Genomic DNA, 11893 nt, shown 5'->3' on the forward strand with positions numbered 1-11893 from the left:
CCCGAAACAAATTCCTTTTCAATGCCTCCATGGTATTTCCAAGTCATAAAGATTACAGCAGCAAAAGGATTATATACAAGAGAGGTCCCACAAAAACTAACGAGGCAACTTTTTCTGGCAAACCATAATGCGATTGAGAACATGCCCAGAAAAGAAAAGGATGACTTTGGCGGTCATCGAGCCCCGCAGAGGAGCAACTGCACGCTCCGCAGAATACTCGATCACGCCCAGTGAACGATGCTGCTTTACTGTCGTTCACCGTCCCCGGCTCCAAGCGAGTCGGGTGATCAGTGTCGGGTGGGCGCAGAATGGCACCCGCGAGCGTTTTTAGAACCCGCCAGAAACGCCGTGGATATCAACAGATCATGGGTCGAGGGCACCCTTGCAAGAAGAAAACTAATATCGTCGTAACGCTTCGCTAGAATCAGCTCCTCGCTTACATGGGAGCACCACGCTTGCGCATGAGGGCCTTTCGGTCCTTCTCCTTGGCTGTAAAGTCATGGATATCAGCATTTGTAATCACATTCATCGGAAAAAGATGACATACCTTCGTCATAAACAAGGAACTCGTGCAGAGCACAGCCGGCCGGCACCATAGGCAAGACAGGCACCTTGCGGTCGGTGATCACCTCCAGGAGAGCGGGGCCATCGTGCTCAATCAGCCACTTGAGCTTGGCCTCGACCTCAGAGGGCTTGGAGCAACGCTGAGCGGCAACACCCATAGCCTCAGCCAGGGGAACGAAGTTAGGGTTCTTCTGGTGGGTGTGGGAGTAGCGGTCCTCGTAGAACAGGTTCTGCCACTGCGTAACCATACCCTGCTCATCATTGTTCAAGAGCAGGACCTTGACACCGATGTTGAACTGGTTGGCGGTAGACAGCTCAGTCAGGGTCATGTTGAAAGAAGCATCACCGTCAATGTCAACGACGAGAGCGTCGGGGCGAGCGACCTTAGCACCGATAGCGGCGGGAAGACCGTAGCCCATAGTACCGAGACCGCCAGAGGTGATCATGGTACGAGGCTGGCGCCAGCGGAAGTGCTGGGCAGCCCACATCTGATGCTGACCAACACCGGTCGTGATGACAGTCTTGTCCTTCATGTGAGCAGTAAGGTCACTGAGCTTCTCGATCACAGCCTGGGGCTTGATCGGGCCCTCTTCGGTCTGCTTCTCGTACAAGGAGAAGGGGAACCGAGCCTTCCAATCGTTAATCTGCTCGAACCACTCCTTGCGCTCGGGCACAGCTTCGATCTGGGGAAGGAGGAGGCGGATGTTGTCCGCACAGTCACCCTCAACAGCTTCGTTGGCCTGAACCACCTTGTTGATGTTCTTGGGCATGATTTCGAAGTGCACGATACCACCGCGGTTCTCAGCGGCGGCCAGCTTGGCCTGAGGAGCGAACTTGGAAATGTTACCAGTGACACGGTCATCGAAACGAGCACCAATGGCGATGATCAAATCAGCCTCCTGCATGGCCATGTTGGCATAAGCCGAACCGTGCATACCCAGCATGTGCAGGGCCTTGGGGTCCAATTCGTCGAATCCACCCAGACCCTGAAGAGTAGTAGTGACAGGAATGCAGGCCTTGTCAGCCAGCTCCTTCAAAACCTCCGGGCCATCCGGGCGAGCGAGCAGACCCTGACCAACGTACAGGACGGGCTTCTTGGCCATGTTGACCAGGCGAGCGACGCGACCGATGGTGCCCTTGAGCTGCTGCATGCTCACATCGCGGGCAGCCACGCTGGCAGCGCTGGGCAGAGCCGGAAGGGTGCTGTTCATGGGAATAGACTTGCGGAGGATGCCGGCGGTGATATCCTTGGGCAGGTCGACGAGGACAGGTCCGGGGCGGCCACTGGTGGCGATTTCGAAGGCTTCCTGGATACGGCGAGGGAGTTCGGCAACAGACTTGACCATCACGTTCCACTTGGTGCAAGCGCGGGAGATTCCGATCACGTCAGCTTCCTGGAAAGAGTCGGTTCCGATCAGGCTAGTCGGGACCTGACCACAGAAGACAACCATGGGAGTTCCGTCCGAGAGAGCGTCCTGCATCGGGGTAATCACGTTGGTGGCACCGGGACCGGAAGTAACGAGGACGACACCGGGCTTGCCAGAGGCACGGGCATAACCCTCGGCCATGTGACCAGCGCCCTGCTCATGTTTGGGGAGGATGAAGTCGAAGTGCTTGGAGTTGTAAATGGCATCGAAAACGGGGAGAATGGCACCTCCAGGGTAGCCGACTATCGACAGTGGGTCAATCCTGATACCTTCACCGAGAAGGGGAAAGAAAGCATGACTCACAAACGTGCTTGACGCCAAGACGCAGCATCATCTCGTGGAAAATCTCACCGCCGCTGAGACCGACGAAACTGTGTGGGCACAAAGGGCCCGGTCAGCGCCATGATCGCAGTGAAGGGGGAACGCTGGATATAACGTACGAGTCGTCCAATTCGGGAACCTGGCGGTTTTGGAGTGGCGAAACTTCATTGCGGTGAGGTTCTTGGTTGAACGCCGGGCTAGGGATGGGTCTCGAATTCCTGCGCAATTGAGGAGTGAATTAGTATTGCGATAGGACTGGCAGCAGGTACCCCGATTGTGACTGGGGGTGATGGGGGGAGCAACACATACGAGGCCGTGGCGGCAGCAGTGCTCTGGGATCTTTTCTGTGTCGCAGCGAAGCGGTGGGGCGAGGCAGCGGCCGTGGTAAAAGTCCTTCGGCCAGAGGTGAGGTATCTCTGATAATGCAGAGTGCGCAGGGCGCTTTTTGACGGTCTCAGGGGCATCATCTTGACGGCGGATGAGTGCCAAACCGGGTGGAAATGAGATTGAGAGACGAAGCTCACAACGAAGAATGGAAAAACGGGGAAAAGAGAGAGGGAAGAGGAAGCGTAACCTTAAGGCAAGGGAAGAGAGCGAGAAAGACTCAGACTTGCCTAAGTCGGGGATCGTCCTTCTTTGCCTCTTAACCAGTTTGGGGTTTAGTGCCGGCACCAGCCCATAATCTGGGGCTCCTCATTGGTTTCGAACCGGCCCGGGGCTCCGATCATCGGCCTCCTTCTTCAACCCAGAGAGGCAGTTGGAAGTAAGAGCAAGCTTGGTAGTAAATCCCTCTATGAGTTTTGTTGGACTGTTGGTTCAGTTTCCTCTCTGATTTGGATGACTGGGGTTCCGCACTGCACATCCTGTCGGTCAGGGAAAGCAAGAAGTTGCTCCGATACCTGTGTCCCAGTGAGTCAACTTTTGACAGGAGTGGCAATCCTGTCGGCGGTCGAGCTTGCAATGTCACATGAATGCAAGTACTGTACTAGGTCGCTATGACCATGGTAGGAAACCCCGAGATCGAGATGGCTGCACGATATGATGGTGGTGACGACGGCAGCACATTACATCTCCTCCTCCTCCGGATAATGGTCACAGTGTCAAGAGCTTATTGATCTACTGTGGATTCCCTTTCCGTCTTGAAGCATGCAGTGGATGTTTAATCTCCTTCGGCCATCGTCACCCGCAGCATGCATCGACGCCCAAGACATCTTCACACGCAGGTTGCAAGTTATAGTTAGCATGCTGACGAAGGTTCCTTGCAGTCTCCTGCGCTCTATGTATATACAGTCCAGTGTTCGTTTTGCTTTCATCTCTTCAATATATTTAAATGCTTATGGAATGTACACACGCCGTGTGTTAGTATGCCCACCCAAGCCGATTATGGAAGTATACTTCCGACCATCAATCGGCTATGGTACTGCACAATTCCATCTCTGTAACCTGCATATGGTCTTCCAGTGATGACATTATAGTTTCTGGCTAAGTTACCATACGCAGCAAGATATATACCAATGTAGTCGCAACAATAGACTAGCACCCATGGAATATATTCATAGCATGGGGCTTACTACTGCCTGATCATAAATAATATCTAGGGTGAAAAAAATATAACAAGCCACCTGAACAGCCACTTTGAGACCTCGCTGAGTATCAAACTACGCCCTCTTAATCCATTGCCATGACATTACATAAGTAGAAAGAGGTTGATTGTAGCCTGAGCGCCAAGCTTCGAGAGAAGGGTTCTTATGGCGGCCAGAGGAGAACGAGCTCTAGTACTAAGACTCCTTCATAGCGAGCCATAGACAATGCTACTCAAATAATGACACAATTACAACACTTATCAACATGTATCTGGAATCGGTCAATGGGGTATCTAAAATTATTATCTCGTTCTGATTCTTTTCCTCGTGTTGACAATGTATAGGGTTCCTGTTTTTCTCTCTTGGTTCTGATTCAATTCGTTCAGATGATGTCCAATTCATCGTCGTCATCATGGTCTTTCGTGGATACCATTTCAAATTTCCCACCCAAACTGTCCCTCCCAGCTTCCTTGATACCATGAGAGGTGATGAAGCGAGTTTTCTTGACTGCACTGCTGCCGTGCGATCTGTCGCTGCCACCGCCGTCGTGTGCGCGTTTCAAAGGGCTGAGATTGACGGCTGCTGCTTTGCGCAGACTGGCAAGGTTAAGGGTGGCAACTGCTGAGTCCTTGTCACCGGCCTTGCGCGACTGGCTTTTGGAGGCGTCGCTGAGACGCGAAGCAGGAACAACATGGTCATTACCTCGAGCACGGAGGTACTCTGCCCCTACGCCGCTGGTTCGTGTAATGAGCCTTTCAGTGATATCTTTCTCGCGTTGCTTATCTGCAAGGCGTTTGCGGAACCGCTCCTCTTTGCTGTCTCTCCCTCGCCCCATTCGGCCTGCGGCAATGAAAGGGTCGTCCGTGTCAGCGTCGATCAGGCTAGCTGCAGACTGGCCCAGGGAATGCTGGTGACGGTGAACATTTCCACTACCTAGGCCACCTCTATTGAAAGTCTTCGGCGCAGGTGCGACATAGAATACGGACTGCGATCCGCTGTCATATTGAGCGCCAGCCGGTTTGAGTCCGTTTCGTGGCCCAGGTCGTTTCACACCGTCATGGCCGCCGCCCGCGAAGTAACCAGTACGGGAGCCAGAACGTCCGCCGGGCCCGTACATGCCTGGTCCATTGTTCACCCCCATCCGCCCAGCTTGGGTTTTGCGGACTTGCAGATCAACGTGAAAATCACAGAATTCAGTCTTGCGTCCATCGACCCATGCATGACACGTCTTGCCATCTTTTCTGGTGGCTTTGCAGAATCCCAAGTCTTGAGCGTACCCGACCTCGAGAACGGTGTCATCGGAGGAGGAGATGGCGAGGCTGAATTTGTTGGTATCTAACTTGTTTTTGGGTGGTGGCATAATCGTAGGGTTCAGAATTGCAACTAGAATCCCCTCAGAGAGCCGGTAGTATCGCGGGAAGGCAGTCTCGAAAAGGAAAAGATCTATAGTCCATTTGAGATCGGTCAGGGTGATAACCATGTACGAGTTGGTGTTGTTGAGGCCGTCGTCGAAGGGGTCGGCCTCCTTCTGCGAGACATTCTTCTGCGATTTGACCTGTCTGGGCTCAGACTTGGAGGCTACAATACCGAAAACCACGTAGTCTGTGTCGATGTCTTCCGGTAGTTCGAAGTTCGGTCCTTTGATGGTTCGAAGAAGATCCGGGATACGGAGAACCTTCTTGTCCTTGAGCGTCCGCGTGACAAATGAGTGGGGCAGAATCCGATTCGACAAGTGCAAGCCAGAGAATGCTTCAAATTTCGATGAATCACCACCGTTCTCGCCCTGAGAATCATCTGTAGCGCTGTGCTGGGAGCTCCCAAGCAAAGAGGCGTGTGCTTGAGATTCCGACTTGAGGTTTCGCCTGTGCAAGTACGGTGTTGACTCCTTGCATTCCGCATCGCTGTCCTGAGGCCGTACACTTGGGAGGGTCTGGCTCCGTTTCAAGGATGGCTTGAGCTTGCCATATGACCGCAGGACGTCTTCCCGACTGAAGCTTTCGGCCTGCCTGCTGCGTACGGGTGACCGTGGTGTTGCGTCCTTCCGCGCTTCCGCAGCCGCTTTCAACGCCTCGACTTCATTTTTGTCAATGTGAAACGCCGTGCTCCGGCTGGCTTGAATGCGTTCAGCCCGTTCAACTCGATCCTTCCGGGCCTTTTCCTCCGAGCGACTCTCGGCCATGCGCTCGCTGAAGCTCTTCGGGCGGCCGAATTCGTGATCCGCAGTGACTGTCTGTAGAAGCTTGTTCGAGTGTGAGACATAGCCGTCGCGACCCGTCGATGTCCTATTGCCATTCGTCGCAAGCGACTGGCCAGTGCTTCTCGAACTTGGAGGCCGCTTCAGAGACACGTCCCTGGATTTGAGACCTTTATCGATACCCAAGATAAATCTCCGCGGGGATACTGGATCCGCCGGGGCCGTGGGCCGTCGTGTTGGAGAGAGCGGAACTTGCACGTCGTCCAGAGAGACATCGTGTTGAATCCTCCGTTCCGTTCTGCTTCTAGAGACGTGGGCCTGTGACTGCGATGAGTAGCTCACTGCCGACGAAGGTCGGACAAGAGCACTGTCTTCGTCGTGTGCGGCGTGTGCTGGAGTCCCAGACTTTGCACGACTCTTCTGAAGCTGTTTCAGTTTGAGGCGAGCCTCAATGGCGGCCAATTTCAGCTTCAATGTCTCCTCATCCTCGTCCTCGTCCTCGTCCTCGTCCAAGCCGTCGCTCAGGAGCTGTGCTGCCTTGGATCGTAAATCGGGGGTGGTGACGGAGCGCTTCAATGGCGAGCCGGGGTTTCCCTGACGACGCTGCAGTTCTTCAAGGCGTTTGCGGCCACTCGGACTACTCAACAGAGCCTCCCGCGGTGATTTCGGCGGCCATGGAATATCGACCACTGCGGCGCAATTGAACATTAGCACTATGTCACGGAACGCGGGCAGAGAGAATACTCACTGCTGGTCATTAGCACACGCTAGCTATATAAATTCGAGAAGAGCAATTGACGGAAGGGGCGGTATGCAGTAAGAAGCAAAGAGGATATTCAGCAGTTGTTAGCCTCGTTGGCGACAGCTTGCCATGTTCAGGCGAATGAAGGGATGCGGGGGAAAGACGATCGGAGCAGATGTGATTGTCGCGTAGTATCGAGTCGAATAAAAATACAGGTGTGCTGCAGGTGTAGAACTCCCTCAACCACGATCCATCTCCACTGGCAACAACAAAGAAGAGACGAAGGGGGCTGCAATGGGAGGCGACTAATCGAGGACATGCATGAGATGAAACGCAAGGGAAGGGAAGGGAAGGATCGAATGAACGAAGCAATGACATTCTGCCACTGCATTTCAACTCCTCTCACGTTAACTTGGAACTTAACTTTAACCGCCGCGGGCGGATTGTGAGTTTCTTTCTGATTGGTTCGCGCGTCGGCGCGTCGGCTGGCCTGGCCGAGAAGACGCGTTGAGCACTTCCGGGCTGCACTTCAATTGACTTCAATCCACAAAGTACAAGGGACAGTACTCCTCTTCCAACATTAAAAGCAATTCTGTGATATCCGCAATGCTACCGCTTGTCGCTGCTTAAATAACTCATTCACGCCCCATCCCCCCCCCACAACACCCCACAAAAACCAACACAACCCTCGCAATGCCGCGCACTCGATCCTCCGCTCCCTCGGAGCCACCACCGCAATTGGCGTCAGCGTCTCCTCCATCAGAGTTTGAACAACAACCCAAACAGCCTCTAATTCCAACCAAGCCCAGCAAAACCTTCATCCTCCCCTCCACAGCCAGCCCCAAAGCCCGCTTTCTCACCCTCCCCAATCCCCAAACCAGCGAGCCCACCCGCTACTTCTTCTGCCCGCAACAGGGCCTCTACGAATTCACCACCATCACCTCCACGGCGCCCGCCGCACGAAGCATTCTCTTTGCGCGCAACAATTCCACAACTCTACACCCGCCGAACACCTCAACGTCATCATCATCCTCGCCCGACGACAACACCACTGACACCTTACCCTTCCATCCTCAAGAGCCAGCTCCGCGCGCCCCTCCATCCCTAATCTCGCAAGACGCATCCATCCACCTCGCCACGCCCCTCGACTTCATCTTCTTCCTCATCCCCCTCCTGACCACCGCCAAAGCCACCCTCTACCAGCCCCTGGACGACATCATAGACTCGATCCAGGACGAACTCGCCCCGCACCTGCGCCATGTCCTCTACACCGAGCCCTTCCGCGCGACCATTACCGCCCGCGCCGCCGCGATCTGCGACGCCGTCGAAGCCGGCGACGAGAAGCTGTTCCGCTTCAGCGAGAAGAAGCTGCTGATAGAGCTGATGACGAAAGCGGAGAGGGTCCTTGCGGTGCACGGGGGCAAACTACCCCCGAGTCTGGAGGAGCGGTTTGTGCGGAGCGAGCTGGCGATGCCGTTGACGATGGGGGTGAAGAGCCACGCGGCCTCCGCTGTGACGGTGGAGGTAGTTGTGCCGAACGGCGGCACGAATGGGGAGAATAAAGAGAATGAGGTCGAAGGCGGCAAAAGGGAGGAGGCCCCGGTAGCAGCCGAGGATCCGACGACGACGACGACGACGACGACGACCGCGGTTTCAGAAGAGGAAGAACTGCTCCCCGAAGGACCATCGACCCCCGATGGCGTGGCGGAGCTGCTGCGCCTCTCGACCGCGTTGACTTTCCTCAAGGAGTCGTATCTGTCCAAGGAGATGGGGGCCAGGATCGATGAGATGCTGGCTGCCCCGGACGCGCCGCGGGACTTCCGGCCCATGCGGGAGCATCTCGAGCTCGTTGCGAAATTGAGGAAGGAGGCCCTAGCGGCGCGGTCGTTGGGGGATTTCAGTCGGAAACGCAGTGCTGAGGATGAAGAGGCGGCGGAATCGCGGGCAGAGAAGAAGAGGCGGCAGGAGGAAGAAGAGAAGAAGAAGAAGGCCGGCGAGTCCAGAGGCGTAAGGGACTTGAAGAAGGTCAATACCACCGGGATGAAGAAAATGAGTGATTTCTTCGGAAAAGCGGCAGCAAAAAACAGGGCCTGATGTGGCTGTCTGTTTGTTTCTTCTTGATGGTATCTGGAGGCGGGCGTTCACTGGATCGGGATTTGGTGTATATCATTCTGGATCATTTATAGAACGGCGTGCCGTGCTTTACGAGAATTGCATCACATGTAGAATCGGAAGGATGAAGAAATACTTGACCACGAAATACGAAGACGGTGGAGAATTGGAGACATGTTCATCGTTTGGTATTCAATTTAAATGGATATTCAAGAGGAGACCAAGACGATACCTAGCACGTCCCTCAAACTAAACTAATAATCTACCTAAGGTGAGTGAGAGTGAGCAGGAGAGCCCGAAAAAGCAGGGGTGGGGGAATCATAGACATCGTAGTAGCGATCAATGATTCGGTCCAATTGCAAGAAGAGATTCGAGAAGAGAAGATAGAAAGGAAAACAACGCCGACCATATGTGCTTCGCCAAACCCAGCCAGTTCCATCCCGCTTTAACCCGCATCCCATAGAACTACTATCCTTCCCAATCGCGTGTGTCGGTCTCGTAATCATGTGAGTTTAGTACGTGTTGTGTGAGCCAGACATCGGCAGGATAGTCGAATGCATCGATCGAAGTAAAGAAAGAGAGAAAGAGCCTAGAACGCTAGAACACGCATTGAGGTAAAGATCAGAAACGGGAAATTGAAAGTCGGAAAACACCGTATGACTCCTTTGCTTGAGTTGGTAAGATCGATAAAAGTTGAGCTTCATCCCTCAGTGGTATCATGTCGGTCACCCCAGGCTTGTCATCATGATATCGACGTAGTTGCGCGATTGCTGCGGGTCTTCTTCGGAACGGGGCCAGGACTTGCAGCAGCGTCTGCGTCACGCTTCTTCGCCTTGGTACCGACCACAGGGGGAGCTTGCTTGCTTCGAAGCCAGCCGTCGAAGGGAGTAACGCGCTTCTTCTTGGTTTCGGAGCCCAAGGTAGACGGGGTTTCGCTCTTCTCTTTGCTATCTCGCTTAATCCGAGGGCGCAGGGAACGTTCTGTGCCACCAGGAGATGAAGGGGAAGCTCCGGTAGTTTGGAGAGGATTGACACAGCGCTGCAGCATGTCGAGATCGAGGTCGGTATTGTCTGTCTCTTCAGCCTCAACGTCAAGTAGATGATCCTCAATATCTGTAGCTGCTTCTTCGTCCGCTTCGCCCGTGCCATCCTGCTGTGCATCAGAAGCCGCAGAGCGGAAGAGCACGCGAGGTTTGATTGACGAGCGAGTGAGAGGTCGAAGCTTCGCGGTCACAGATTCATCGATAAGATCTGGACGAGCTGCCAGCAAGCCCAGGTCATCATCGTCTTCGTCCTCGCCGCAGCTGTCAATGTCATCGGTGAACTTGCGGAACATTTTCTTGCCACGGCTGCGAAATAGAGTTAGAACATGCCAGATATAATAGAAAGCAAGTAGGACTTACAATACGTAGACCATGCCATCTTCACGCCTAACTGACTCCTCAACTTCCTTATCACGGATCATCTCTTTGCGTCGGGAAGTGCGAGTGCCTGTGGTACTACTGGGCTTCTTGTAGAACGGGTTTCCATCCCTCTTATCCAAGTCTGGGACACGATCGCGAGAATCAGTGTAGATCTTGATCTCCGTGCCGCTTTGGCCGAAATCCTCAGTGAAGCTATCTAGCGAAAACCCAGTATGTTTCTTGGGCTTCTTCCGTGAGCTGGAACTGGGAGGCGGAGGAAAGAGAACTCTGGCGGTATTCCCAACATCTGCGACTGCCTTCTTCCGTGGCGTTTTTGCCGGTGTGGGCAGCATCCCTTCAGTGAGTGTGGGTCGAAGAAATTGTGGGGGACGAGTGTGGGAAGGCTCGGTGTTGAAAGGGTCGGAGTCATCTAGAGTGGAGTGTGGTAGTGAATGTGTTCCAGTGAGCCGGCCCGCCTTTTGCTTCCGAGGGGAACTTTGGACAGAGCCTGGTGGTGATAGTGTCGCTGATTCCCGGGCGTCGTGCTTCTTTGGAAGCTTTGAGCTTGCGCGCGCAGGCGGAAAACTAGGCGGTGGCGTGGTCTGAGACTCTCTGGAAGCACGTTGACTGGCAAGTCTGGACGAATAACGCGTAGAATAAGGCTCATAGTGATCATATTTGGCACCATGTCGGGGGGTGGGAGGAATCCGTGGCCTGGAAGGCGGCGGTGGTGTTGTCGCCATTTTGGGTGAGATGTGTGTATCCTAGGTGACGATATATATCCTCAAACAATCCCAGCTCCAAGCCAACAGAGAACGATCGCTGAATCGTGATGTAATTGATTCCAAGAGAGTCGCAAAGGATGGGTGCTGTGCAAGGTCCGTTCCAAGCCGTGGTGCAAGCAATACAAGGGAGACAAAGGGAGGAAAACGCGCGACGACCGGGAAGCCGACTGCTTCTCCAACGCGAGTAACCAAGCCAGTCGAAACTGGACAGATAGGATCGGATGGGAGCGAAAGAATGGGTGATATACGTGATAGTCGGGGTAGTGTTAATTTTGGAGGTGACAGTTGGATTATTCAATGGTAATTGTGGTGGTGGTGGTGGTGGTGGTGGTGGTGATGGTGGTGGTAGCAGAGTTAGTGATTGAATGAAGAAAGGATGGGAAGTTGGTAAAGGGAAGAGAACTTGGTTGGCTGGTTGGAGGGGGGAAATGCCGGTGGGCAGGCGGGTTTGGGCGCGAACTTGGGAAGGGCGGAGGAGCAACGCCCGTGGTTGTGGAATGCTCTTGTTTCCTTCCCAGCCACACCACACCAACCCAACTCCCGTTTGACTCGACAGCCTTCGATCGAGGCTTCGACAAATTCCTAGCCTAGTCTATGATCAGTGGCTGAACACGCCCCACGACTACTTTCCGACGATCCGCGCCTTGTCATTTATCCATTGGTCCCTTAGATACGCGCTACAGACTCAATCAACTCGAGTTTATCCTTTATCGATCCGCCCCTCTCTGCACCTCCCACTTCCCCTCCGCCCATATCTTCCCC

At 54.0% G+C, this 11893-nt stretch overlaps 4 protein-coding genes across 4 annotated transcripts; 1 reads left to right on the forward strand and 3 right to left on the reverse strand.

Moving 5' to 3' along the window:
* Positions 1-12: 12 nt before the first annotated feature.
* On the reverse strand, positions 13-2956 carry BO82DRAFT_359023 (acetolactate synthase catalytic subunit). The gene is made up of 5 exons (XM_025636458.1): positions 2622-2956; positions 2432-2530; positions 2295-2362; positions 548-2233; positions 13-489 (listed from the first exon to the last, which is right to left on the reverse strand). Exons 1-5 carry the CDS (start codon positions 2777-2779, stop codon positions 437-439), a joined length of 2064 nt encoding a protein of 687 aa, XP_025486800.1. The 5' UTR covers positions 2780-2956; the 3' UTR covers positions 13-436.
* Positions 2957-4200: 1244 nt separating this feature from the next.
* Positions 4201-6776, reverse strand: BO82DRAFT_359026 (Mcm10/DnaG-type zinc finger protein; the record flags this gene model as incomplete). Its single annotated transcript, XM_025636459.1, has 2 exons — positions 4201-4312; positions 4343-6776. Coding segments are annotated over 2 exons (2469 nt in total), but the record flags the coding sequence as incomplete, so codon positions are not given.
* A 677-nt stretch (positions 6777-7453) lies between these two features.
* Positions 7454-9048, forward strand: BO82DRAFT_359028 (uncharacterized protein). The gene has a single exon (XM_025636460.1). It carries the CDS (start codon positions 7525-7527, stop codon positions 8923-8925), a length of 1401 nt encoding a protein of 466 aa, XP_025486802.1. The 5' UTR covers positions 7454-7524; the 3' UTR covers positions 8926-9048.
* Positions 9049-9567: 519 nt separating this feature from the next.
* Positions 9568-11255, reverse strand: BO82DRAFT_203245 (uncharacterized protein). Its single transcript, XM_025630625.1, has 2 exons — positions 10347-11255; positions 9568-10292 (listed from the first exon to the last, which is right to left on the reverse strand). Exons 1-2 carry the CDS (start codon positions 11087-11089, stop codon positions 9686-9688), a joined length of 1350 nt encoding a protein of 449 aa, XP_025486803.1. The 5' UTR covers positions 11090-11255; the 3' UTR covers positions 9568-9685.
* Positions 11256-11893: the final 638 nt, after the last annotated feature.

Source organism: Aspergillus uvarum, assembly GCF_003184745.1.
Source record: "Aspergillus uvarum CBS 121591 unplaced genomic scaffold BO82scaffold_82, whole genome shotgun sequence".
In the NCBI taxonomy this organism is placed as follows: domain Eukaryota; kingdom Fungi; phylum Ascomycota; class Eurotiomycetes; order Eurotiales; family Aspergillaceae; genus Aspergillus; species Aspergillus uvarum.

Bases quoted from the DNA above. Each gene is read 5' to 3' on its own strand.
- BO82DRAFT_359023 (XM_025636458.1), bottom strand. From the start codon at position 2,779: ATGATGCCCCTGAGACCGTCAAAAAGCGCCCTGCGCACTCTGCATTAT. The intron at 2,234-2,294 runs GTGAGTCATGCT...CACTGTCGATAG, and splicing joins TCTTGGCGTCAAGCACGTTT to TCGGCTACCCTGGAGGTGCC. The intron at 490-547 runs GTATGTCATCTT...ATGACTTTACAG, and splicing joins GTTCCTTGTTTATGACGAAG to CCAAGGAGAAGGACCGAAAG.
- BO82DRAFT_359028 (XM_025636460.1), top strand. From the start codon at position 7,525: ATGCCGCGCACTCGATCCTCCGCTCCCTCGGAGCCACCACCGCAATTG.
- BO82DRAFT_203245 (XM_025630625.1), bottom strand. From the start codon at position 11,089: ATGGCGACAACACCACCGCCGCCTTCCAGGCCACGGATTCCTCCCACC. The intron at 10,293-10,346 runs GTAAGTCCTACT...TCTATTTCGCAG, and splicing joins GATGGCATGGTCTACGTATT to CCGTGGCAAGAAAATGTTCC.